At 39.7% G+C, this 27,747-nt stretch overlaps 1 protein-coding gene across 2 annotated transcripts in view; it reads left to right on the top strand.

Moving 5' to 3' along the window:
• The first annotated feature begins 6,107 nt into the window (after positions 1 to 6,107).
• LIPK (lipase family member K) overlaps positions 6,108 to 27,747 on the top strand; it is a 34,981-nt gene continuing 13,341 nt past the window's right edge. Inside the window, exons 1-7 of one of the 2 annotated variants that reach the window (XM_013050133.2) lie at positions 6,108 to 8,397; positions 13,792 to 13,935; positions 18,982 to 19,097; positions 21,460 to 21,574; positions 24,193 to 24,391; positions 25,626 to 25,735; positions 26,894 to 27,030. In XM_013050133.2, the coding sequence (XP_012905587.1) occupies positions 18,993 to 19,097; positions 21,460 to 21,574; positions 24,193 to 24,391; positions 25,626 to 25,735; positions 26,894 to 27,030 (666 nt within the window). In that variant the 5' untranslated portion in view covers positions 6,108 to 8,397; positions 13,792 to 13,935; positions 18,982 to 18,992. The remainder of the gene's footprint in view (positions 8,398 to 13,791; positions 13,936 to 18,981; positions 19,098 to 21,459; positions 21,575 to 24,192; positions 24,392 to 25,625; positions 25,736 to 26,893; positions 27,031 to 27,747) is intronic. The other variant, XM_013050134.2, reaches the window with a different exon arrangement.

Genomic DNA, 27,747 nt, shown 5'->3' with positions numbered 1-27,747 from the left:
TTCTTGGAGACATTGTAGGATTTTCCTGAGTTTTCAGCCAGATGGGAAAAATTAGCTCCATATGGCAGATGTATAAAAGCAGTAAGAAATAAAAAGGGGTTGTTCCACTAACACCTCGCTGGTTCAGTGTAATGGCCCTAGAATTCTGGCCTGGAAGGCCTGAGACGCCTGCATACCCAGGCCTTGTCCTTGACCAGCACTGCACACGTAAGCCTCACCGGGCTCTACCAAGGTCACTGATAATTGCATACTCTTTTATTTGCTGGTTCCGAAGTACTCCTTATATATAAAGATTACTAACTCTATTTCATAAGTTGTAAATATTTTTCTAAATTCATTGCTTTTGAAAATTCTTTATGCTGCTTTTAGGAACATAGACCCAATTTTACATGGCTTAATTAATGATTTATTGTCATAATTCCTGCCTTTGGTCATATTTAGAAAGCCCTCCCTCACTCAAATATTATAAAAAATATTTACGTACATTTCCTTACAACTTGGTATTATTATATTTTGCATCTAAATTCTTAATTTACATGGACTTTCTTTTTGGATTTGGAATGATGCAAGCATTTACCTTTATTGTGTTCCAAGTATTTACTCACTTATTCCGATGCCATTGGGGAACAATTCTTTGTCCACACAACTTTTTTTTTCTTAATTTTTTTAAGAGTTTATTTATTTGACAGACAGAGATCACAAGTAGGCAGAGAAGCAGACAGAGAGAGAGGAAGGGAAGCAGGCTCCCTGCTGAGCAGAGAGCCCGATTCAGGGCTCGATCCCAGACCCTGGGATCATGACCTGAGCTGCAGGCAGAGGCTTTAACCCACTGAGCCACCCAGGTGAGCCACCCAGGTGCCCCATATCCACACATCTTAAACAAGGTTTTATTGTGTTCCGAAGTCTAGGCATTTAGATGCATTTTCACAGTGAAAGTTTTTATGATACTATATGCTTTAGCATAGCTAGAAGGAATCCATGGTGGTGTATTATATTTGCTAATTTTTTATTTAACATTGAGGTATCACCATTTATACATAAGCATGGTCTGTAATTGCCTTTAACTTTTTTTGATCCTTTTGTTTTCTATGAGGGTTATTCTATTCAGATGCATTAGAAAAGTCTTCTTGATGCTCTGTAATAGTTTAGATAGCCTATGAATTGTCTGTTCTTTCATTATTTGATAGAATTCTAAGCTAAGATTCCTTTAAGTATAATGTATTTTCCACGAAGGGATATTTTACTGCCTTTTAAATTTTTTCTAAGATCTATTCAGGTTTTCTATTGCTTCTATATTTAATGTTAATCATTTATGTTTCACAATAAAGCTTCCATTTCACCCAAAAGCATCCATAAAGCTAACGTGCCTTATGAATCTCTAAGTATGACATAAAGAGTTCTTACACGTTTCTGAATCTTTTGTTGTTGTTCAATCTTTCTGTAGGACTATTCTTCTAAGTTATACAATGTCCTAGAACATTCCCTTAAATTTGTTTTTAAATTCTCTCTGAGAATTTAAAAGAATTGTATTCCCTTTCTTATTCTGAATCTTGTATATTGCTTTTCTTCTATTATATACAGTTATTTTTACTCAAAGGATTAGTTTTTGAATATGAAGAGTTAGTTTTTGAATATTCTTCTGTTTTTCAAACTCTTAAAAAATTTTCTTTCTCCCTTACGGGAAAAGGGAAAAGAAATTGAAATCAGGAATTCACAATGAATTTGTTTAATAAAACTGAATTGGATGTACTTTTAAGTATTTAAACTAAATAAAATAAAAGGAAGCTACAAGAATGAACAGGTATACAACATAAGGGTTTGAGTTACATATATTGTGAAATGATGTCATGGTAAGTTCAGGTAGTATCCATCATCTCATACAGGTATAATAAATAGAAATGGAAAAAAAGAGGGGAAAAAAGGTCTCTCCTTATAATGAGAACTCTTGGATTCATTCTCTTAACTTTCTAATAAGTAACACAGCAGCAGTAACTACAGTCATCATACTATACATTATATCCCTGTGTTTATTTATTTGAAGTGGAAGTTATCATTGGATCACCTTCTCTCAATTCCCTCTGCCCCACCTCCCAGTCTCTGCTAACCCCAAATCTGATCATTTTTCCTATGAGCCTGTTTTTTTCCCCTTAGATTCCACACGTAAGTAAGATCATATAGTATTTGCTTTTCTCCATCTGACTTATTTCACTGAGCATAATGTCTTCAAGGTCCTCCCATGTAAATGGCCTGATTTATCTTTCCTTCTTAGGATAGCTTAGGATAGCTTTGGCTATTTAGGATCTTTTATGGTTCCATATAAATTTTAAGATTGTTTTTTTCTACTTCTAAAAAAACCATGGAATCTGGATAGGGATTGCATTAAACCTATTGATAGCTTTTGCCAGTATTGACATTCTAACAATATTATTTCTTCCAATCCCTGAACATGGGCTACTTTTCCATATATTTGTGTCTTTTTTGATTTATTTTAGCATTGCATTACAGTTTTCAGAATTGAGTTCTTTTAATTTTTTGGTTAGATTGATACCTAAGTATTTTACTGTTTTTGATGTTATTGTAAAGGGTGTTTATTTTATTTTTATTCATTTATTTTTCAGAGAATTCATTGTCAATGAACAGAAATGCTATTTATTTTTGTATGTTAGTTTTGTATCCTGCAACTTCGCTGAATTTGTTGATTAGATCTAACAGCCTTTTGGTTGAGTCTGTGATTGTATATATTAAAAACATGTCAACTGTGAATACAAACAACTATACTTCTTCCTTTTCAATTCCAATGCCTTTTAATTCTTTTTCTTATCTGATTCTAGTAATGTGTTGAATAGAAGTGGGGAAAGAAGGCATCCTTGTCTTTTTTGTGATCTTAGAGGAAAAGCTTTCAACCTTTTTCCATTAAGTATGGTGTTTCCATGGGCCTGTCGTATATCGGCTTTATTATGTTGACATATGTTCCTTCTGTTCCTATTTTGCTAAGTGTTTTTATTGTGAATGGATGTTGAATTTTGTCAGATGTTTTTACTGCATATACTGATATGACCATAGGTTAATATGGTATTATCATGTTGATTAATTTGTGTATATTGAACCACCCCTGCATCTCAGGGATAAATTCCTTTTAATGTGCTGCTGCATTCAGTTTGCTAATACTTTGTTGAGAATATGTGCATCTATAATCCATCTAGAATATTAGCTTATAGTTTTCTTTTCTAGTAATGTCCTTTTCTGGCTTTGGTATTAGAGTAATGCTGGCCTTCTTTAAAAATATGAATTCTCAAGTTGCTTGTAAAGATAGGCACCAGAGACAATTAGTCCGCAGATAAAATATTTTGAGTGGAAGAGGAATTCTCTTCTCTTTTTGCCTCTTCCATTTTATAAAATGGACAGACTTGATCCTGTCTGTATATACAGCTTATTGGATAATAACACAAACGTAGTTAAACATTGACTTAGAAACCCCATTTGGGCTGAATGATACTTTTTTCTGTATTTCAAATATATGGACTGTCTACAAATGACCATTTTGACTATGAGACCTGTAATAAAATATCAAATATCTATATAAGAGGGCAATTCAGGCATTTGGTGTTAGGAATTAAATGTTTTGGAGAGTCTTATTTGTCCTCCCCCCCCCCCCGCCCAGCTAGTTCTCTAAGTATTTATAACTTCTAGGAATTGTTTTCTCACCTGTAAAATGAACATTATAATATCTACTGAACAGGGTTTAGGTGACAATTTGAGTTAAAGGGTTGGTCTCAGTATCCTATTTCCAGTAGCTATGGCCTTTTAAGGCCCCTATGAAATTTTAGAAAGCGATCTTTGGGGCTTGCAGAATCCTGGTTGATTTTACTTCATGATATATCAAAGCATGCAAGTATTTCAACCCATAGATATATCTGAATTGTGAAGCAAATTCTTACAAAGATCTTATGGTCTAAGCCTTGTGATTTAACTCAGTGTGGCTGAATTATAATCTACATTTCATGGATTTCAAAAGGCCTTTTTTTTTTTTTTTTTTTACATTTTCGTATCTCGGTACTCAGAATGTTTCTTACAATTGATGTATTATGAGTATGGCTGATGTTTTGTTTCTTTCCTAGGAGTATATGATATAATGAAAGTTACAACTTACGAATGAGGACATCTTAGATTCAACAAAATACTATAAGTTCTTTAGTCTTTTCAAATTTAACACCCCCCTCCCTGGGAAAATCCACAGGCCTTAATGAATTACTGCAGTCATCAGGAGAGGGAGTGAGTTTTGATGTTTATTTTGTCCATGTGCCTTGTTTCCCTGTGACTCATAATCTCCAGCACACTCTGGCCCACAAGATAGCAGGTGCCTATACACACAGGCACATACAAAAGGGCTTCAGCGCACACCTCTGGAGGATGACATCCCCTAAAATAAAAATCTTGAATCTCACAGGTACTTTAGGTCCCTACCAACCCACAACAATACTGCCCCAGGGAAGAGTACACCAAGACAATAAACCAAAACAATACAAGGCAGTACAACATCATGCACACACCAAGGCGTAGAATCTCATTGATGAAACAATGCCAGATCCCTGGCTCCAGCTTAATGGCACAGATTTTTATTTATTTTATTTTTTTTTTCTTTTAAAGAGAGATCACAAGCAGGCAGAGAGGCAGGCAGAGAGAGGGGGAAGCAGGCTCCCTGCTGAGCAAAGAGCCCGATGTGGGGCTCGATCCCAGGATCCCGGAATCATGACCCGAGCTGAAGGCAGAGGCTTAACCCACTGAGCCACCCAGGTGCCCCAAGGCACAGATTTTTATTTTATTTTGAAGACAACGTTTTTAGCTCAGTTTTAGGTTTACAGCAAAATGGAGAGGAAGGTACCGAGATTTCCCATTTATCACCTGTCTCCACAGGTGCATAGGTAGCCTCCCCATCATCATGATTCCCTGACCAGAGCGGTCCATTTAGAACCAATGAACCTACTTTGACACATGGTCATCACCACAAGTCCACAGTTTATTTTAGGGTTCAGTCTTGTAAACTGTTGTGAATTCTACTAGTTTCAGCAAACGTGTAATGAAATGACTTGCATCCAGGATACTGGATGTACTATCCTGGATAGTACAATACAGAGTATTTTCCTTTCACTCAAAACCCTCTGAAGACCCAGATTTTAAAATGGGCTCAGACTGGGGACCCAGTTCCCATCCACTGTGAATGTTGCGATCCCTTTAAGACTTCCCTCGCCCCCAGCCCCTGGAGCATGGTTGCTAGATAGACTCACACACACACACACACATACACACACACACACACACTACGAGGATGAGCCTATAGCAGGAGTCAGGCAGGGATTACCCTCTTCTTTCCCTTGCTCTGTCCTAATGCCCTGGAGCTTTTAGAAATCATGATGAAAGAGGAAGGAAGTGTTCCTAAAAGAGCACATACTCCTCCAACAGAGGGCCAGAAGAAGCAGCAGAGTAAGATGGGCCCTACCCCCAAACAGAGGGAAAGCATCTTGTCCTGTGCCTTGGTGATCTAGGGGTTGGGGAATAAGCTTAAAGAAAGCACTGATATGCATGTAAAAGTAAATATGTAAACAGAGTTGGGCTTCTGTTCACTGAGTCAAGTCATAGATGAAAGGAATAGAGAAATGACAGATTGACAGAGAGGTTTACATTGGCACAACTAGCAAAAGAGGTAGAGAAATACATGAGTCCTTTCAGCACTGTGAATGGGAGCCCACAGCCTATACTAGAACAGTTTGGCAGCATAAAGGAAAATTGAGCAAACAGTATGACGTATGACCAAAAGCTCTCACTTCTAGGAATAGATCTCAAAGAAATTCTTACACATTTGATAACAGGGAGTATAAATGCTAATGTTCTTAACTGAGAATTTTGCAGAAATAAAATTGTATGTCTGACTCAGGGGAAACAGGATACTTAAAAAAGAGATATCACGGGGGCACCTGGGTGGCTCAGTTAGTTAAGCACCTGCTTTTGGCTCAAGTCATGATCCCGAGGTCCTGGGATCGAGCACTGCATCGGGGTCCCAGCTCAGTGGGAGGCCTACTTCTCCCTCTCCCTCTGCCTGTCTCTCTGCCTACTTATGCTCTCTATCTTTCTGTCAAATAAATACGTAAAATCTTAAAAAAAAAAAAAACCCACACAGATACTGCAGAATTCTGTGGGACGGTAATTAAAAACAAACCAATGTACAGACAGGAACATGCTGTGTTCTCACAAGCAGGGCTGACTTGATAGTTATGTCACATATGCAAACCGTAGGGCCCCATGCTCTGAATGTTCTCTCACTGTTTACTCCTCGGCTGCCTACATCTTGAAATTCTTCATCGCTTTTCAGCACGGCATCCTGTGTTGTCGCTTTGCACTGGCTCTCCTCTGTTAGGCCATCAGTCCTGTTCATAAGAATAGCATAGAGAAAAGTAAGAAATGGGATGAGATTTAATACAAAATACCATATGGAAGAGTAATATACTGTATTCTTTACAATGATATGCTACAGTGACAGGTTATGGTAGAAAGGAGGTCAGGCATGTGGGAGTAGGGATCAGAGACAAAGATCAAAGTTAAATAAGAACAAACAAAACCACAAAAGGCCCTTATATGGGTGAATAACTCACTCACTGTAAGTCTCCAAACAACAATGATTTGGATTTTCTTCGGGTAAAGGGTGCCCTGCAGAAAACTCTGGGTAAAGTAGTTTAATAATGCAGTCATTGAAAACTTCAATTCTAAATTAAAATACTTGAATGCAATACTTGAAAACTTCACCTTTCCATTTCTTTTTGCCTCAGAGTATTTAATTTTCTAGCATGGACTAGATTCCAGATGTTTCTATATTGCCAACACATGAACCATCTTTCCGGTGGGCTTCGTTTTTCTTCTCAAGACTCAAAATGGCGGGCTGTAAAACACATTACTTTGTAAGTGGAACTGCCTATGAAAAACATAGAGATATAAAATTTTTCTAATAAAACAAGTCAATCTCTAAAACATTTTAATTAACTGCCAAAACTATTACAGGACAGGAGCAAAACCAATGCTGATACAATTCTTAATCAAATCGAGTACAATCTTATTACTCACAGACACAATCCAAAGAGACTTGTTGGTGCTAAAATCAACTTCATGCCACATAGTCCTTCCTGACTGACCCCATGAAACTGCAAGTTCTCCTTTTGTGTGTGGGTTTTGTTTTTGTTTTTCTGAAGATTTATTTAATTGTTTGAAAGAGAGCACAAGAGTTGGGGAGAGAGGCATAAGGAAAGAGAAACTCCTCATCAGATGCCCCATTGAGCACAGAGCCTGACTCAGGACTCGATCTCACGACCCTGAGATCCCAACCTGAGCTGAAATCAAGAGTGGGCTGCTTAACCTACTGAGCAACCCCACAAGTCATGTTGTGACTTTGCAACCATGTCCTGTGCTCTGAGTGGCCACAGAGATGCCAGAACCAATGGGGAAAACTCAGGAGCTAATTCAGGAAGACTTCATTGTTCTTCAGATGACTTTCAAGCATGTCAAATGTTAGTGTTTGCATCATTTTAGAAGTTTGCTTGGATTAGTGTCGTCAGATTGGATCTGCAGCCTCCCAGTTGTGAAAACAGAAAGCAGGACTCCACATAGGTCTAACACTCCCTGCAGGTTACATCCCACACCCCTGCAGCTCCCCCACCTTCCAGTGCAGACTCAGGAGCTGCTCATCCAGTAGGAAAGACACTGGTTGGAGAGAGCAAAAGCCCCTGCTTCTGCCGTTAGCTGGCTGGAGACCTTGAATGAGACGCAGTATTTCTAGGCTTCCGTTGAAAGACTTGGATACACTTTCTCTGATTCCTGCCTGTTCTAATACTCAATTTACATAAGAAGGTAGAGAAAATTTGGGAAAGTCAAGGCAGGAATTGGGAATGAATAACACCACAGGTGTTGCAACTAATGGTGCGGGGCGGGTGGGTGAGGGATGAGGCATTTTATGAAGATGCTTGTATGACTGGTCATGGCATCCATCCTTGGGTGGAATTATTTTCTGGATGGAGAGTCTGTGTTCCGCTGAGAAGTTTCCAATCCATCTGACCCTTGAGGCACAGAACCTGGGGACCGGCTTGGCAGGAGCAAGGTTTTAGTCCATTCATACTTCTTTTTTCTGCCCAACTAAGAACTCACCTGACAAGGTTGCCTGGGCGGCCTCTGTCATATTTAAAGCCATGATTAATCTGCCTTGAGTTGAGAAGTTTCTGGTTGCGACATCTCCCTGGCTGGCTGGAACAGAGCATGTTCTCCTGGCAACTGCTTCTGGAAGGAGCTGGAATCCATCTGAAGCTCCCAGGGCTTGACGACAGCAGACCCCCTTGTCCCAGAGACTTCAGGGATCAGGTGGGTAATGACTACTGATCTGTTTGCAGAGCCTGAGTCCTGGTATTTCAATGAGACTTGGGAGATAGTTGGAGGCACAGAAACATCATGTGTTGGTGAGGAATGTTGTATTTGTTTCTACCTCATGAAGCAAGAGGTAATGCAGGTATAATGGGACCACCGAGAAGACAGGATGCAGAGTTTTCCTGAGAGAATATCACAATGAGTTTCAGAAAGCTGTAGCATTTGGATAGGAGATGTATCTATACTTGAGTTTCCTCAAGAGGAGGTAATGTAAGTCCACAGCTGGAAAAGGCAAGTGGCAGATTTCATGGATTTAAGAGACCATTCTTTTGGATTGTGCATCTAGGGGTTTGGGAAAGAATGCTTGGATAATGTTTTCAAAATTTTTTGGAATTTTCAAAAAGTCTTTTATTGTCTCCTTCCAATGGCCTTGAACATGAATATTCCTTCTTAAAAGCAGGGTCACCTGTGGGAAAATGTGGGGCCAAGTGACTGGCTGGCATTGCTGTACTAAGTGACATTCTTACTTATGGAAATTATGAACATTCTTCGAACAATATCTAAGGACGTGTCATTCTCCCTTTCTGTTGCTTTGTAATGAGTAGCTTCACTGGGCAAGGAGTGAAAAAGTGGTTTCTATGAATGCGGATATAAGAGTCAAATGCTCCTCCAGCCCTCATAATTGCAGACCTGTGTGAAGCCCCCTGGGAATCAGAGATGAAATGATGGTCCTTTCAGTCCACACGTCAAAGCCAAAGGTTTATTTTCTTGCTTTTACAATATCCCTATCTTTTATTCTCTGTTTTCAGAAACAAGAAAGTTGTTACCAGACTTTCATGTTTGGAAAAAGACAGTTGTTCAAATATAGAATCCCCTGAGCCCACTTAACACTTCAGACCAGAAATATGACACCCTGCGGAGCTAACTGGGGGATAGGAAAATGGCGTCAAAGGAGTCACTTTAACACAACCAGCTTTAATGTTTATTCACTGACCTATTCTATGTCTCCTTTACTTCATAAAAGAATTATCTCTTCCACAGCTCCTCCTTTGTTATCTTACTTTTTATAAATTTTGATGCAACGGTTTTCCAGAGTTCAAGGGCTTTGTCCTCAACGTAGTAGAAGAGACGTGAAAATGCAATGCCCTCTAGTGTCTGCTCTTTTTCCTTTTCCTCGTGAGCATTTTATTCCCCATACAGCCTGAAAGTCTTTTTTTTTTTAATTTTTTATTTTGAAAGTCTTATTTTTAATTTAATTTTATTTTTTCAGTGTTCTAAGATCCATTGTTTAGGCACCACACCCCGTGCTCCCTCTGTTACGTGCCCTTCATAACACCCACCACCAGGCCCTTCAACAGATGAATGGATGAAAGTCTTTTCTGTTGGAATTCCCCTAGCCTTGATTCCAAGAGCTATTAGCCTCTCAACCCCATTTGTAGATCCTGTCAAAGCTTCAGGAGTCCTCTTCCTTTGACACGAAGTGCTAAATCCTCACATCCCAGATTTGCAGGCCTGGATGTCCTGTTGCGTAATGATTTCCTCCCATTCACTTGTTGATAATAATGCCCTCACTCTTCCCTATTCCCTCTTTCACTCTGGGTGGAGGACTTCAGGAAACAGAGAACCAGATTGGATCCAGATTCTGATTCACCCGGTTGCTAAATAGTGATGTAGCCTTGTGAGTCACACTTCTTTGGTAAGAGATAAGAATATCAGAGCTTTCTGGAGGATGCTGGGGAAAGGAGGAGACAGAATTTAAATTTTTGTAAACGCCCCATTGGTTTTGGATAGAATATGTTGGATAAAAAGGGAAAGTGTGGCAAACACCAAAACGTCTTCACTGACAGACAACAGTCTTCCGGCCAACACAGTCATTGGCATCACTGCCCCAAATCGTGTAAACATCAAAAAGTGAGGGGGGATAGAGAACTGCTGATATGGTTATTACAAAACAGAAATACTAAAACGTGTCAGCTTTGCCCCCTCAGAAGACTTCCAGTGAAGCAGGAGAGTGAGGCTCTTGTCTCACTGGGTCAGAGAATGAAATTTAATGGACAAAATAGAGTTTTATTAGGCAAGGACATAGAAAAAGCTCTCAGGAGTGAGAGGGGTCCCTCACTGGGTTGCCAATGTGGGCCTCCATCCACAATCTTTTCTTTGGAACTGACCCGGGAGCTTGTGCCCTTATCATTGTTGTGATGTCTCGTTTTGAGTGAGAGCTGGTGATAGCATGTTTAAGGGCTTACTTCTTTGGGGTCTGGTCACAGTGTGACTGCCACAAAAAGACCCCACCTCTGAGGCTCAGGGCAGGGTGGTCTGGTTTTGTTACACCTCAGCATTTCTGGGATTTCTGTGAGCCTGACCCTGCAGCCCCCTTCCTACCTCACCCTACCTAGCCCCACCTGTCCCTTACTCCATGAGACCCTTCAGATGTATGGTGGGTCATGTACTTGAGAGATGATTGCCAACATGTATCCTGGGGGTAGAGATAAAGGAAGTTTCTGAAGGAATTTTCATATATTAAGGTAGACTTGCAGGATCCTGGGGGTCAAGGCTAAGATTGCCTGTTGGCCAGGCAGGTGAGTCCCTTAGAGGAATGCCTCTCTGCCTGTTTCAAGGACTTGACAAAGGGCTGTAAGTAGTAAGGAAATTTAGTCATTTTTCTTCTGCATTTGTCTCCCACATCACTAGGGGATTTCGCAGAGGTCATTGGGTTTAAATTTATACCTAATTATTTCTAAATGTCTTAAGTATATTTATATTATAAGAGTAATTCAACATAATAAAGTCATCAAGGAAAAATGTATAACCAATAAGTAGCAAAAGAGGTGAAGTGTTTATTCCTAGAATCCAAGCATAATCATTATCATTTTGGAATAATCCTTCCAGTCTTTTTGAAGACGATACTTTTTAGTTTATTTTTTTGAGATCTTTTGAAAGTATATATTTAAAAATATATCTGTAATTTGATTAAAAATTGTTTTTGCCTCTATCATCCCAAATTGTGCAAGACTCCACAAATATGTACAAACTTTTAGGTTGACATAAAATTGTTTTTATCATAATTTTAATTATTTTTTAAAGATTTTTTTTATTTATTTGTTTGACAGAGAGACAGAGATCACAAGTAGGCAGAGAGGCTGGCAGGGAGAGAGAGGGAAGCAGGCTCCCCGCTGAGCAGAGAGCCCGATGAGGGGCTCGATCCCAGGACCTCGAGATCATAACCTGAGCCGAAAGCAGAGGCTTAACCCACTGAGCCACCCAGGTGCCCCTATCATAATTTTAAATGATTGCAAGGGATGCACCTTAAGGTATATTGTAGACAGTTTAAATTGAAATTATTACACAATTTAAAAAATATATGCAATAGAATGTGATTTGAAACCTATTAACATCCTTTGGAAAAAAAATCTCTTGTTTAATGGATTAAAAAATTATATCTTTTGTTTGTTCCTTGAATTCGTATTCCCATTCCACAGGTGCTTTATATATTTCAGGTGCTTTATATATTTCTATAAATGCATATCCAAATGTATTTGTATGCTTAAAAAGTCTTTTATTCATCAATTGGTGCTTCTCTGCAGCTGAAACAGTGGATATGCGTTGAAATTAGAATTGTTTTTATTTTCTGATCATAAAGTTGCATTTTCTTTTAACTTTTTAATGACTTGCCATTGTAACTTTCATTAGCATATAATCAAAGGATCATAAATATATTAAAGGTTTAATGAATAATTATTAAGCATTAAAACCAAATTTTATTAGGAATGCATCTCTTTTTTTTTAAGATTTTATTTATTTATTTGACAGAGATCACAAGTAGGCAGAGAGGCAGGCAGAGAGAGAGAGAGGAGGAAGCAGGCTCCCTGCTGAGCAGAGAGTCTGATGTGGGCCTTGGTCCCAGGCACCCCCTAGGAATGAATCTCTTAACGACATGAATGGAATTTCACTTTTTAATCCATACACCCACTGAGGATGATTATTGATTAACAGATGAAACAAAATTCAGCATCAATTGTTTTCCATTTATTCAACAGATGTAAGTGCTGAAAAAACATGTTTATATAGTGTTATTCAGTTCCTCAAATTCTTTCTGAAGCTCTCTGTCACAAATCAGATGGTAATACATCCACAAAAATTATTTTTAATGATTGACCTCCTGACAAGTCAAGTAGATTTTTTTCCAATTTTTTGAAAACAAAGAATTAAAAACCAACACATTTGCAGAGGTAACTTGCCCTTGGAAAAAGATTGCTACTTTATCAGCAATGCTTTTGCCAATACCAGTGTTGATATTGTCAAGTGTTCCTCTGTATGATTTGCGGTCCTAGGATTCAGAAGATGGGACAGGTAGACCTTCCCTTTGTAGAGTTCAAAAAGGGAAACCAGCTTGAAGTCAGAAATTCTCAGATCGTATCAGTTTTAGGAAAGAATATACAGGAGTCAAAGATCTATAATCTGATTTTTTTTTTAACTATTTACATGTTGGGGCACCTGGGTGGTTCAGTGGGTTAAAGCCTCTGCCTTTGGCTCAGGTCATGATCCCAGGGTCCTGGGATCAAGCCCTGCATCGGGCTCTCTACTTAATGGGGAGCCTGATTCCTCCTCTCTCTCTGCCTGCCTCTCAACCTGCTTATGATCTCTGTCTGTCAAATAAATAAATAAAATCTTAAAAAAATTAAAAAATAAAACTATTTACATGCCTTCATATTTCTTGGAAAGTCATCGCATACCGTGGATTGAAGACCACTGATATGTACAGTTCTTCCTCCCGACAAATTTTTCCTCACTTAATGTAATATCCTAAGTGTGTCTTCATGTTTTTACGTAGTTTTCATGAACATTTTCATGGTTTTTCTCTACAATATTTAATTAATCATCTAACATATTATATTTTATTTAAGCAGCCCTTTTCAATTGAACATCTGTTCTTGTTTCATTTATTTAAAATAACAAGCCTGAAAATAACTTTGTAAAAGAGATGCCCCCACAGCCCCACCTTCAAAGTGAAAGATATATTCTCTTAGTATTTATTTATTGAGTGGAACCTCTGGGACATAAGATAAGAATAGTATGAAGAAGTCCTGGTAAATGTAGCAATGTTGTTTACCAACTGACTTGCACTAATTTACTCCAGAACTAGTAATCATTGAGAATACCTGCTTTGCAACATAGTTTCCAGTTTTTTTAATCGAGTTGTAATTACATACAATAAAAATGCACAAATCTTAAGTGTGCAGTTTGGTGAGTCTTGACAATCATCCTGGTTAAGATACAGAGCACTGTCATCACTCAGATGCTCTTGTACCTTTCCAATCAATGCCACCACCAAACACTATTATTTTTTCTATTCCAACACATTTATTTTACCTGTTCTTGTTTTCCCCTTAGATTTTGTTTTTAAGTCATCTTTACACCTAACGCAGGGCTCGAACTCACAGCCCTGGCATTGAGAGTCATATGCTCCACCGACTGAACAAGCCAGGAACCCCTCATTTTACCTGTTCTTGGTCTTCATAGAGAAAGAATTATCAAGTAAGCGTTCTTTTTTGTTTGGCTTCTTTCACTCAGCAAACATTTGTGAGAATTATCTATGCCATATGTGTCAATGAGTTGCACTGTATAAATGTAATCTGTGTGTCCCTTCTAATATTGATGGACATTTGGGCTATTTTCAGTAATTCACTATTCTGAAGAAGCTTCAAGAAACAAGTTTGTAAACAAGTTTTTATATAGACCTGTATTTTCTTTTATTTTGAGCAACTACCTGAATATCGAATTGCAGTCTTATAGGGTTTTAAGAAATTTACAGTTTTGACAGTTTTAATATTATAAACTCCCCTTAGCAATGTATGAGCGATCTGATTGCTCCTCCTTCTATCCACTACTTACTATTATCAGTTTTGTTTTGTTTTGTTTTTTTTAAAGATTTATTTATTTGAGGGCAGAAGGGGGAGGACAGAAGGAGAAGGAGAGAGAATCCCAAGCAGGCTCCATGCCCCATGGGGAGTCCAGTGTAGGGGTTGATCCCAGGACTCTGAGATCATGACCAGAGCTGAAACCAAGAGCTGGATTCTTAACCCACTGAACCCTCTAGGAGCCCCTATTGCTGGTCTTTTTAATGTTAACCAATGTAGTGAGTAGGCAGTAGTAGCTCATGAGGGTTTTAACTGGCATTTTTCTGATGACTAACAATATTGAATATCTTTTTGGTGTGTTTATTGGCTCTTTATATATCCTTTCGTGAAGTGACTATCCAAGTATTTTGCTAATTTTAAATTTGTTACTTATTATTTTTCTAATTTTAAAAAATCCTACACATATGTACTTTATAAATCAGGTATCGATTGAAAAGTTTTTATATTATCTGTGATCTGCTTTTTTAAATTTTCTTAATGGTGTTGTTGATGACCAGAAGTTTATTTAAAGAAAAACTTGTTTATAATATTTTAAGAAAGACTCATTTATAGTATTTTTTCTTTTATAATTAGTCTATCCCAAATTTGTAAAGATGTTATCTTCTGACTTCTTCTAAGAGCTTTGTAGTTTAGTTTTCACTTTTTTATTTGCAATACATCTCAAGTATATCTTATGTCTGGTTTAAGAAATGTAGCAAGTTTTTTTTCAAAATTGATATCCAACTGGATATCAAAGCTCCAATGAAATAATTATTGAAAACGCTTTTCTCTTCTCATTGAACTTCACTAGAACATCTGTCAAAAGCTATTAGATTACATATAATTTGGTCTATTTCTGTGTACTCTGTTCTTTTTCTTTTTTGTACTCTATTCTTTTAATGGATCTTCCTCAATCCTTTTGCCAATATCACATTGTCTTGACTATAGTGATTCCATAGTAAATCTTTAAATTGTATAGTGTAAGTCCTCCAACTTTGTTATTCTTTTTTAAAATAACTTGGGCTACTATAGGGTCTTTATATTTCTATATAAATTATAAAATCAGCTTGTCATTTTTTATTAAGAAGTCTGGCCAAATTGTACCTGAAACTTGATCCATTTATAGTTCAACTTGGGAACTGACAGCTTAGCAATATGGAGTCTTTAATTTATAAAGTAGGTAATCTCTCTCCACTCATTTAGGTTTCTTTAAGTTTTGCAGTTTTCAGTGTAAAGATCTTGCTGGTCTTTGGTTAAAGCTGTTACTTACAATTTTTGTTTTTTATGCTATTTAACTCGTATTTTAAAATTTTTGTTTGATAAGCATTGTTCTGTTAGCATAAAATAAATAATTGCTTATTTTTATGTTGATCTTGTGTTCTGATACTTCTCTGCATGTACTCATGATATCTAGTAATTTTGGTGCAGATTAGGATTTTCTAAATGCACTATCATGTCATTTGCAAATTCCTTTTCACTTCTACTTTCCCACCTTTTTCTGCTTTTTAGTTTTGTTTTTCCCTTCTTTTCACTCTATTTTATTTAATGACACCTGCTGTACCATGCTGAATGAACATGATCAGAGCACATACCCAGCCTTTTGTCTCATTCTTAAGGTGAAAATATTCAGTATTTTACTGTTGATTGTAATGGCAGGTGGAAGATTTTTCATCAGAGTCTTTCAACTAATTGAGGAATTTCTATTTCTACTTTGCTGACAAGTTTTGGTTAGGAAGAGGAGTTGAGCTTTGTCAAATCTATTTTCCAGTTTTGAAACTGATTTTATTTGCTAATTTGATTAATTTCCATATTCTTCTAATAATCATGGCTACCAAGGATCCACTCAGAAGATTAAGAACAATTTATCAGGAAGGAAAGTACACCAGCTGAGCTCTCTCGGTTAAAATTAGATTTTCTTTTCTTTTTAAATAGATAAGAAATGTTCATTTCAGCAATATTTTCAGCTGAAAGAGTTAAAGCCAGCAATGACAACAACCACTAAAAACACGAGTAATTTACATTTACTTGCTTACCATTCTCACATTTATTCAGCAAATCCATGTTGTAGACCTGCCCAGTGTTACCTGTTCATGGCCTGAATTCTGGTAACAGTGAACAGAAACAGTGCTTGCTATAAATATATTACAGCATCCTCAGAATAATTCCTGTTTATTCCAGACAGTGTGTTTTTATTATTCCAGACTCCACACTGTGAGTCATTTGAGCCAAAGTTTGTTTTCCTCTTCTCATTAACCACAGCACCTGTTCGGCCTAAGTACAGCCTTTGTGGGTATCTAAATCTGATTTATTCATGCAGTTTCCACTTTTCAGTTCTGTTTATTGGCCTCAGAGAGAATAGTCCTATTTAAAACCCATTATTTCTTTTAAAAGTTCATTTACTAATTTATTGTAGAGAGAGGAGGGGGAGAGAGAAACCTCAAGCAGACTTCTGCTGAGCCTGCCATGGGGCTCCATCCCAGCAATCTGAGATCACGACCTGAGCCAAAATTAAGAGTCAGAGGGTTAACCAACTGAGCCACCCAGGTGCCCCTAAAAGCCCTTTAAAACCCAAATGCTGATGTGATTCTTCCTGCTACAGAGAAGGGAAGGAGGGCTGGAGGGAAAAAGAGAATGACATAGAGAGAAGGAAAAAGAAGGAAAGAAAAGGAGGGAAGACGGGAAGGAAGGAGGAAGATACTAAGAAACGGAAAAAAAAAAAAAAGCAAACCTTTTGAGATGGTGTGCAGAAATGTCTCCTTCTTTTGAATAAAGAAGTTTCCCCCCCCCCTTTTTTTTTTTTAACCAGAGGGCCAGGAATGAGGAAGCGGCAAGGTGACCAACGTCTTTGGAATTAGATTGTTAGCTTGTAGACTTTTATATTAAATTACCGAAAATTCCATGAAACATGATTTTGCTGCTAGTCACGAAGAGATGACCTGATCCAAGGTCCCAGCACACACAGGAGAGGCAGGACGCAGTGGTGATGGGCCGCAGTGTCTTGAATCAAAGACTCTCCATCCTGCAAAGTGTCCCCCTGTGGTATTGCTGCGATCGTTTCCTTGCTTGTTGCTTTTAAACTTAAGTGGTTTCAAAGCCAAATGGGGAATATAATCATCTTTTCTCCCCCACCCTTCTGAGAATTTTCTATTTGAAAAGTAACTTCTTTTTTAAGACAAAGTAATACTGGATATTTAAAAAAAATACTATAAACATGGAAAGTCTAGAAAAATGAGACAATCATTCACCATCCAGATATAATCGTAATTAAAATTTGGTGTTTAGGAAACTGAGTAGGTTGGCTTCTTGGTGAGTCACAGAGAGAAACTACACCAGGTGTGTTGTCGCACAAAGAAAACGTCATTTGCAGCAAATAAGGAGATCGCGGGGAATAATAACTTCCAAAGCTGGGACCCCTGAGCAAGGGTGATAGGTTCCTTTTCCTCAGGGTGACGATGAGTATTTAAACACAGGAGCCTTGTCGTCGGACCTACTAGAGGCAGGGACGAGGTTGAGCATGCGCCCTGAGGAACCTTGCCTGCACGTACATTGCACGTTATGTAAATAAGCTTGTGCCCCCCTTGAGTGGAGATTTTAGCGTTATAAGGAGGTAGAGGCAACCGAGTCACTCCACGGTCCATCTGCACAGACGTGAGTCCGGGTTTAAGCTCACACGGGTCAGGGTGCTCTGGGCGACAGGAGCTCTTCCGCTGGACAATTGCTATTGCTTGAGGGGTGTGCTTTGGGTTTCTATCATAGAGTGCTGTGCCTATCATGGTTTCCCATGCCCCACCCCCACCCCCCAACCCCGGCTTAAGAGATAGGCTGTAAAAAAAGAACTTAAGGGAAATGTTGGGCGAATGTGGATGGGTACCTGCAGTGGGCAGTCAAGGTCAGGTCTTAGGGTTAGTCATGAGGGGTTTGGCAGGGGACAGTCTTTTTTCTCTCTTTGTCATTTGCTTTTTTTCATTGGGCTCAACATATGTGCACGATTCACATTGCTTTTCCCTTAATATTATATAATAGAGATTTCACGTAACACATTGTACTTGATGGCTGGATAATACCATTCTTCCTCGCCCATAATTTTTATTTTATCAATCTCTTAGTTGGTAAATTTCTCTATATTAAGATATATAATCAGGAGTGATTTTATAATATGTATTTCTTTACTATTATGTATATTATTTTTCCTTTGGATAGACTGCTGGAAACAATCGCTGGATGAAAATTGTGAATATTTTTAAATTTGTAAGTCATGGTAATAAATTTCTCTGTAAAGTTTGTGCCAGTGCTTACTCCTATGATCAGAAAACAAGGAATTAATTCATTTGATAACTATTGAGATATTGAATATGCTTCATGAATATATTGGCCACTATATTTCTTTCTCTACAAATTCTACATTCCCTTCTTTTGTCCAGCTGTATAGTGGAGACTTATTTGATGTTTATGCTTTCCTTCCTTTCTTCCTTCTTTCCTTCCTTCCTTCTTTCTTTTCTTACTAAAGATTCATAATTTCAGATTTTTCTTGGAATTAGTCTTGAATATTAAGTTTATTGCTTGCTAAAGCACAACCTAGAATCATGTTTCTACTCTCTCCTGCAGTCGTATTACAGAAGGATTACACAAAGTTCACTTGTAGCATTCTCTCTGATGACAAATATATTAATATCTCTTTTTCTAGGCAGACCCCAAATGCAGCAGCTTTTAGCAACAGCATACTGGATGCTTCTTCTTGGACCTGTATATGGCTATCACAAGAAAGGAAGTATCACAAATCCTGAAGCTAATATGAATATTGTAAGTCCTTCATGAAGAACAAACATTAAGATAAGAAATTATTAATGTATCATCATTTTAGATCTAATTGGTGTGCTTGTCTACAACCAGTTCTGCGTTGACTAAATCTGTGTTCGTGCCCCTGTTCCCTGGCATGGGCTCACCAGGTCTGGAAGTTGCTAATCTAAACTTTTAAAGATATGAGCCAAGTTGAGGCAGTGATATTCCCTTTCCTGGTGGTTTGAGCTACCATCTGATGGTGGTTTCCTGAAGAACAGTTCCATGAGTTCATACTGACGACCTCCACAGAGTATCTCTGCATTCTCCCTGAAGTTCTTTCTAAAGTCATTTCTTTAATTTGTGAGCTGTTTCAGGGTTTCTCTTAGTTTAATAAGCCAGACATGGTAACTGTTGTTTATAACAGACATTTATACCAGAGGTGAAAAGGAATAGAGTGGAATGGAACAGTGTTAGTCAAAAAAGGAGAGGAAAGAAGGAAAGAAAGAAGGGGGGGGAGGGAAGGAGAAACAGAGGAACGAAGGAAGGGAGAGAAAGGAAAGAATAGAAAAGAAAGGGAGGGCACCTGGGTGGCTCAGTGGGTTAAAGCCTTTGCCTTCTGCTCAGGTTATGATCCCAGGGTCCTGGGATCAAGCCCCACATCGGGCTCTCTGCTCGGCAGGGAGCCTGCCTTCCACCCTCTCCCCCGCCTCTCTGCCTGCCTCTCTGCCTGCTTGTGATCTCTCTCTCTCTCAATAAATAAATAAATAAATAAATAAATAAATAAATAAATAAGAAAAGAAAGGGAAGGAAAGGAAGAAAGAAAAGAAAAAGGAAGAAAGGTGGAAAGGAAAGGAAAAGAAAGGAAAGGAAGAAAGAAAAAGAAGGAAGGAAGAAAATGACCAGTTTCCACCATAGTCTTCATTCCAGTGGGTTACTCCATACTCTTGCACACATTCTGTACCAGTGATGTCCTCACCCATGTCAAGGCTGTGTTAGGACTTTAAGAAGAATGAAACTGTCACAGTGGCTAATTAGTGACTCCTGTTGTTCCTCTCTCCATGGTAAGCAGCAGGCAGCCCTAACCTCCTACATGGCTGACGTCACAGTCCGTGACTATATGTCATCATATGGAATTTTCCCTCTTTCTCTCATATTCACACACATTCTCTTCCTTCCTGGTCTGGGTGCTTTGGGGTTCTTAATCATTCTATAAACATAATGAGAATGATAAACATCTCCAGGGCACTTGCTGGGTGCCAGGCACTGTTCTAGATACTTTATGCAAAGTCCTCAGAACAAGTCTGTGAAGAGATACTAGTATTGTTTTTATTTTACAGTTGAGGGACAAAAGGGTTAAATAAGTTGTCCGGAGTTGCCCAGCTAAGAAGAGAAAGAGCTAGCTTTCAATGCCATGTGGTTTGTCTCCAGAGTCTAGGCTCATAACCACTGCTTTAAATGCATATGCAAATCTTTTGTGCACTTTGCATGGGTACCTGCGTAATCCCGTGGTAAAGCCATGCGCTTTGGGGCTGAGCTTCCTTATGCTTTAACTTTGTCTTTCTCTCTTCCTAGCGTACAATCTCAGATAGATTGTGCAGCTTGCTAACACTCCCTTCTCTCCATTGTAAGTGGGTACGACCCCATCTCAAAGGCTCGTTGTAACAATTAATAAAGCAGAACATATACACTACACTCTTTCTGCTGAAGATGACCAGCAAACAACATTTCCCCTCATGCCTGTGTATCTGTGCAGGAGGTTTCATTTGGGTTCACTCTCTCTTCTTTGCATCTTTCCCTCTGGTCAAGAAGCTGACCTAGGTCCACAAGCTCCTTTGACATTGACTTCAGTTCAGTTCAGCCCTTTGAAATCTTAAGCAGAGATCAGAAGGACAAGAGGGAGGTTGGATGATTCGTTGATGAGCCCTTGTTTCCTCCACGTGGTCACCTTAGGTGGGCTGTCTCCTCCATGTGGCCCTTTCTACCTATCTCATTCTGGGCCTGGTGACTACTTTCTCCTACCTCCATTTAAGGTTGTCTAGTCATAGCTCACTTGTTACCTGCCATGGGGTCCTATACAATCCCCATGGCTTCCCTCAGTAGCTGACCATGATCATACATTTTTTTTTTCACAAACATTTTGAGAGTGTACCTGGGTGGCATTAATAATATCAGGAGGTATGGTCACCCTACCTTGCCTTCCCCTGCCTTTGCATGCAACCTTCTTCTAAAATCTTCCTCAAGTGATCCTGATTTTCCTGCTACATTCTATCCCAGTACTTAGCTGAACAGTAGGTTGTGTAATTCAAAGTGCTATACTGCAGTGTAGGTATACGAACCGAGAGGTGACATCATGGTCGTGTCTGTTTTCCTCTTCTCTTTTCAGAGCCAGATTATTTCCTACTGGGGTTACCCTTGCGAAGAGTATGATGTCGTGACCAAAGATGGTTATGTCCTCGGAATTTACCGGATTCCTCATGGAAGAGGATGTCCCAGAACAAGTAGGATTTCTTTTGTTATGGAAGGAAGAATGCCTACAGCAGAGATTCCTAGGGGTGCTGAGAGAAGCAGAGCAGACAGGCAGCTTTTGTTCTGAAATGAGAAACTCATCACCTCCACCAGTCTCGCTCCATTTCACTCGTAGAATCTTCTGGAGTTTTTCAAGCATTTAGATACACAGTTGGATCAAACAACACGGGAGTTAGGGACACCACTACCCCTACTCCAAGCAGCTGAAAACTCACATGTAACTTTTGACTCCCCCAAAACTTAGCTACTAATAGCCTACTGTTGACCACAAGCCTCAACAATAACATAAATAGTCAATTGACACGTACTTTGTCTGTTATGGGCATCATATACTGTATTCTTACAGTGAAGTGGGGTAGAGTAAAGGAAATGTTTAGAAAATCACAAGGAATAAAAAATTCATTTATAGGACTGTACTGGATTTATTAAAAAAAACATGTATAAGTGGAACCATGTTGTTCAAAGGTCAACTGTATACTGTTTATTTAATCTTTTTATACTCCATCACATTTTCCTTCCAAAACAACATGAAAGAAAACTTGGTCTTGTTCTGGAGATACCCTTGTGAGGCTGAACAACCAGACCCCTAGGAGTCAACTTAATGCTTTCTTCTCCATCACTTCCTATATGCAGTGAGTTGCCAAGATATACCAATTTTGCCTCCAATCTGTCTCTTATCTGAAAACTCCTCTCTGCTTCAGTATTCCTCAAGTCTAGACTTGGACATGATCACTGTCTTTTGCTTCAGCTATCCCAACAGCTTCGCAACTTCATTTGTAATTAGTTCTCTTCTTAAGTCATTGGGACTTCATGTTTTAAGTAAATCTGACCCGATTTTTTAGAAGATTATATTTTATTTATGTATTTGAAAGACAGGGAGAAAGAGAAAGAGGGAGAGAACTCATTAGCAGGGGGAAGAGTAGAGGGAGAAGCAGACTCCTCGCTGAGCTGGGATCCCAGTGGGGTGCTCTATCCCAGGACCCTGGGGTCATGCCCCGAGCTGAAGGCAGACGCTTAACTGACTGAGCCATCCAGGGGTCCTAAATTGGGCCCAAATAGTGCTATACTTAAACTTGATTAATGAGTCAGCCCTAGCTCCCTACAACACAGATTGATCTCTGTAGAGAAAGGGGGAATTCATCTGGCAAGAACTCTTTGCTTTCTTCTCTCAAATCTTAGCTCATTTGATCCTTTGGAGTCTTGTATAATGAATCTTAGCAGTATCAGAATGGTTTATCGTGTGAAGAGAAAAATCTAGATTCTAGATAACCCCATTACCTTTGAAAATAGTCATTGAGAACTTTGTCTGCCCAAACTTTTATTTTGGTTCATCAGCGAGCTGCTGAAATGCATGAGCTGGACAGTTGACTCTACAGTGAGACGATCCGGGGCAGGCTATGGCTTATGACTGCTCTTTAGCAATAACTGAGCAGAATTAATAACACTCCTTCTTTCCATTTCCTCCAAAGGTAGACTGAATGAACATAGAGTTTAGTTTCTTGTGTCTGGGTGACAGAAGGCTCTCTGGGACCCCGGTGTAGCGACCCAATCCCCAGGAACTTGTCCAGCCCGGGGGAGCTGAGGGGGTCTTGGGCACCAGCACAGTTATAAACCCGTCGTGAAAGAAAAGAACACTGTTGTCACTTTCTCTCTTGTCTGTGTCTCAACACCACTTCTTGCCTTCTTCTTCATCAAGATGTCCCTGTTCTACATTGTGAACAGGACTTTGCAATTTCACTTTGCATAACATGTTCCTGAACACCTTGCCTTTTGCTGTTTAGCTTTCTGACAATGTGAATGAGACCACGTGGCGTGTGTAAAATTGAGCCTAGTGCCTGGATCTCAGTCAATATTCACAAATGGCATTTTTTAATGTTTCTGTTATTATTTCGAGAAAAATTTAGTTTGGTAGTCAGATGCTCCATGAGACAGCAAGCCTTATTGATATGAATAATCAGAGAGAAATGATTCATTATGCTGGACAGTCTTTTATGTATTTTTAAAATATTTGTTCGTTTATTTTAGAGAGAGAGGGAGAGAGGATAAGTGCAGGGGGGAGCAGAGATGAAGAGAAAGAATCCTGAAGCAGACACCCCTCCCCCCACTAAGTGCTGAGCCCAACACAGGGCTCCATCCCAGGACCTTGACATCATGACACGAGCCAAAGGCAGACACTGACTGACTCAGCCATCCAGGCTCGCCTAAGTTTTTTAATTCTAATTTAATTCTTTTGACTACACTAGGAGATAACATTTGTTATCACTGCCCATTATACAGATAAATTAACTGAGGCACAAGGGATTAATGTGTAGCAGAATCGACTTTGAGCAAGAACAACCTGACTCCAGTGCCCACAGAACAATGTAAAACAGTATATATAATCCAAATTTTACAAAGAGAAAAACAAGACAGAAGACAACAAATTACTTGCCCAACTAATTTGTTCACAGAGGACTCGAAGCCAGGTTTGCCAGGTGCCAAATGCCATCCCTTGCCCTCTGTTCTGCTAGAGGAAGTCAGGAAAGAGGATTCCCCTACAGACCCTGAAGGCATGGGGACCTGAGAGTCTTGTTGCCTGTGTGTGTTTCAGCTCCGAGACCTGTCGTGTATTTGCAACATGGCTTAATCGCGTCTGCCACTAACTGGATATGCAACCTCCCGAACAACAGCCTGGCTTTCCTTCTGGCAGATCGCGGTTATGATGTGTGGATGGGGAACAGCCGGGGCAACACCTGGTCCAGGAAACACTTGAAATTCTCACCCAAATCTCAAGAATACTGGGCCTTCAGGTAAGGATCTGCATCCTAATAAATAAAGGGTATACCTTGTTCATGGACACGAACACCCTTGGGTTTTCCCTTTCTGTGCACATGCAACCCAGTGGAATCCGTAAGAAGGAAACAAACATTTCTTCCTCTACCCAGGCTCTGGAGAAATGCCCTTATTCACTGCATTGTTGTTTGTTTTAAAAACCCTGCTTGCTGGTGTGTGTGTGTGTGTGTGTGTGTGTGCAAAGTATATATGCAAAAAGAAAAATCAAAATGCAGAGATTTTTAGGAAGGTTAATTCCAAGACTGTCACTTAGCCACTGTGGACCCCAAAGGAAGCTTACATGAGGTGCTTGCTCAAGTAGGAATTGATGGAGAAATGGGACCAGAAACAAGGTTCTGGGTGCAAATTTTGAGGCCCAGACATTTATGATAAGCCAAGAGTGAGCCCTGGGTGAGTCTGCACAAGTGGTACCTCCAATGTTTGTTTGCTGAGGAGGAATAAACCATCGGCTGGCGGGGCTGAGACCTGGGCCTGGAGTCGGGGTCCCGGGGAAATAAAAAGAAAGCCTGAGAGCACAGAATGACAGAAGAGCAGAGTTGCCAGCAACAGCTCCTGGGGCATGGTCTGCTCTAGAAGCCACAGCAGCCAGGGACGACCGTCCATCCTGGCCCAGGAGCTAAGAAGCATGCCTTACAGGCCACTAAAGCCATTGATGCCTTTCTTGTTATTTCCTCATTCCTCACCCCAGTGCCACCCTGTGACAGCACGAGTACAGGTACCATGATCATTCCCTAGCTGAGTGTTTTCCCAGCTACATCAGCAAAACAGCTGATGTGATTGATAAATACACAGATTGCTGCGCCACTTCCCTGGAAATTCTGATTCCCTCTATCTGGGCTGACGCCTGCAGATCTGCTTTCTTTAGTCTGCTTTTAAAATAAGCATCCCAGGCACTGTTCTTTTCAAGGTAAATATGCCATAGAATTTAGTGAACTATGGCAAGGCTTACAGGAAAATGCTCTCTGGGCCTTTGCAAAGCAGATTTTTCCAATTCTGGTCTCTTCACCATGTGACTCTTACAATCAAGGGGACATCCGCAAAACTTGCCGAGATGCTGAAAGTTCTATATTGACTCTAGTATTAAACTGACAAAAGCTATGTCTCTATGCCTGCAATCAACATGTCTAAACATTGCAGGCCTGACAATGGATGGTTTCTTTTTCCAGTTTTGTTGTTCTTTCTCTTTGGCAGCGTGGACGAGATGGCTGGCTATGACCTTCCAGCCACAATCGATTTTATCATAGAGAAAACTGGACAAGAGCAACTCTATTATGTGGGCCACTCACAAGGCACCACCATCGGTATGTTCGGGACAGGTGGGATCTGAGAGTGTCAGAGAACCTTCCAGATTCATGAAAGGATTCAGGAGTTCTTCCTTCTGTGCAGTCTCGAGCTTGAGGACTTGGCCTGGGAAACCGTTTCCTCTGACTGGTTTCTGAAGAGTAAATAAAGTGAGGAGGACACCAGGGATTTCTGCTGCCCCAGGACTGAATTTAGAAATGGACAGATAAGCCTGAGGGAGAGGGACTTATTCATGTGTGTATATACCACACACGGTTGCTGGATGCTGGTTTAGACGTGGGGAAGGCCGAGATAAAAATGATACAGTCTTTCCCTTAAAGAGCTTTCAATTGAATGAGGACACCAAAAAGAAATGAGAGAACTACAAACTGTGAAAATCATATACTATAATTATTGTTTCTTTTTGTTCCCAGAGGCCCTGGGATAGGCTAGAGGTAGATGGGGCCATGTTGACAATGGCATGAGGCACTTCGCCCCCTGCCCTGCTCCCCATGTAGCTAGACACCTCAACAATACTAACAGCATCTCCACCAGGCTCTTTTCTGCATCTGAATCCTGACCAGGTTTCTGGTGTAAAGTAGGTCTTTGGATGCTGTGCATCTTATGTACTATCTCTCATGGCAACCTAGAAACATTTGAGACCATTATCCTCCATGTTTTACAAATGGCTGAATTTGGAAATCCTTCCCAATGGTGAGAATGCCAAAGAATACCTTCTGTTTTATATATATGTGATTCAAAAGAATCATCCTGTGAGGATTGTGTTTTCCACATTTACAGTTTGAGCAAACTAAGACTTGCCACGGCTAGTGAATGGGAAGCCAAAATTGTGGGCCAAATATTATCTGATACCAAAGAGTATGGTCAAGGTAGAGTGGCCCTTGGAGTCTACCTGGCCATGCCCCCCAGTGGATGTTTGAACCCTTTCTGTAGCACTATGAGTAGACTTAAATTCTCCAGGGACAGGAAAGTCATTGCATTTTGAATTACCCAATTTTCTTCTTGAGAAGTTTAGGAAAGTTTTCCTTACCAGTGGTAGTTATTTTGAGTTGTTTTGTAGTGGCTGTTGTTGCTTTTAACATGCCTTCTTTTGCTCTCATTTATGGTGAATGAAGAATTGTTTTAAATCTATAGACTCGTGTGTTCTTCCCCTTCAGCCTTCATAGCATTCTCTACCAATCCAGAGCTGGCTAAAAGGATTAAGATATTTTTTGCATTGGCTCCAGTCATCACAGTGAAATACACCCAAAGTCCTATGAAAAAATTCAAAACTCTTTCCAGAGAAGTAGTCAAGGTATGTGACTCCTCCAAGTTTAAATCTGTAGTTACTAAAACTAGTTCTATTTTCACTGATTTTAAGAGAAGAAAACCTTAGACAAAATGGCATTTTATAAGCTTCTGAGATTATCACAGATGTAAGATGTCTACATAGATCTGTCGATAACGTAATTTTAACGACAGGGTTCAGGGAGCTCACACTGATACCATCCTACTCTATTGTCCAAATCTACACCAGGGGCTTCTATCCCATGTCATTTCTCCCTCACAGATAAAGCCAATGTTGAAGTATTTAATTGATTTGTTTAATCTCGTGGGTTAAATTTCTCTCTAGTGGCCCCTGGTTTTTTAGGAGCAATATGGGGTAGGGATTGAGAACACAGCATGGCAGTGGGTGGAATGTGGTTGGATCCTAGCTGGCTGGGTAACTTTGGTCAAGACCTTATAGGTTTTGTGAATCATGTTCTTCACCCATAAAGATGGGATCTATTTTTAAAGATTTTATTTATTTGACAGGCAGAGATCACAAGTAGGCAGAGAGGCAGGCAGAGAGAGGAGGAAGCAGGATCCCTACAGGGAGCCCAAAGAGGGGCTCAATCCTAGGGCCCTGAGATCATGACCCGAGCAGAAGACAGAGACTTTAACCCATTGAGCCACCCAGGTGCCCCAAAGAGGGCACCTCCCCTACTCCTCAGGCTGCTGTGAGGATTGAGTTCAAACCTGTGAATCCCTT

This window comes from Mustela putorius, unplaced genomic scaffold (genome assembly GCF_011764305.1).
Source record: "Mustela putorius furo isolate JIRA1106 unplaced genomic scaffold, ASM1176430v1.1 tig00537291_pilon_pilon_pilon, whole genome shotgun sequence".
NCBI lineage: Eukaryota > Metazoa > Chordata > Mammalia > Carnivora > Mustelidae > Mustela > Mustela putorius.
The sequence above is the reverse complement of the archived record's forward strand: the minus strand, read 5'-3'. Positions and strand labels throughout refer to the sequence as shown.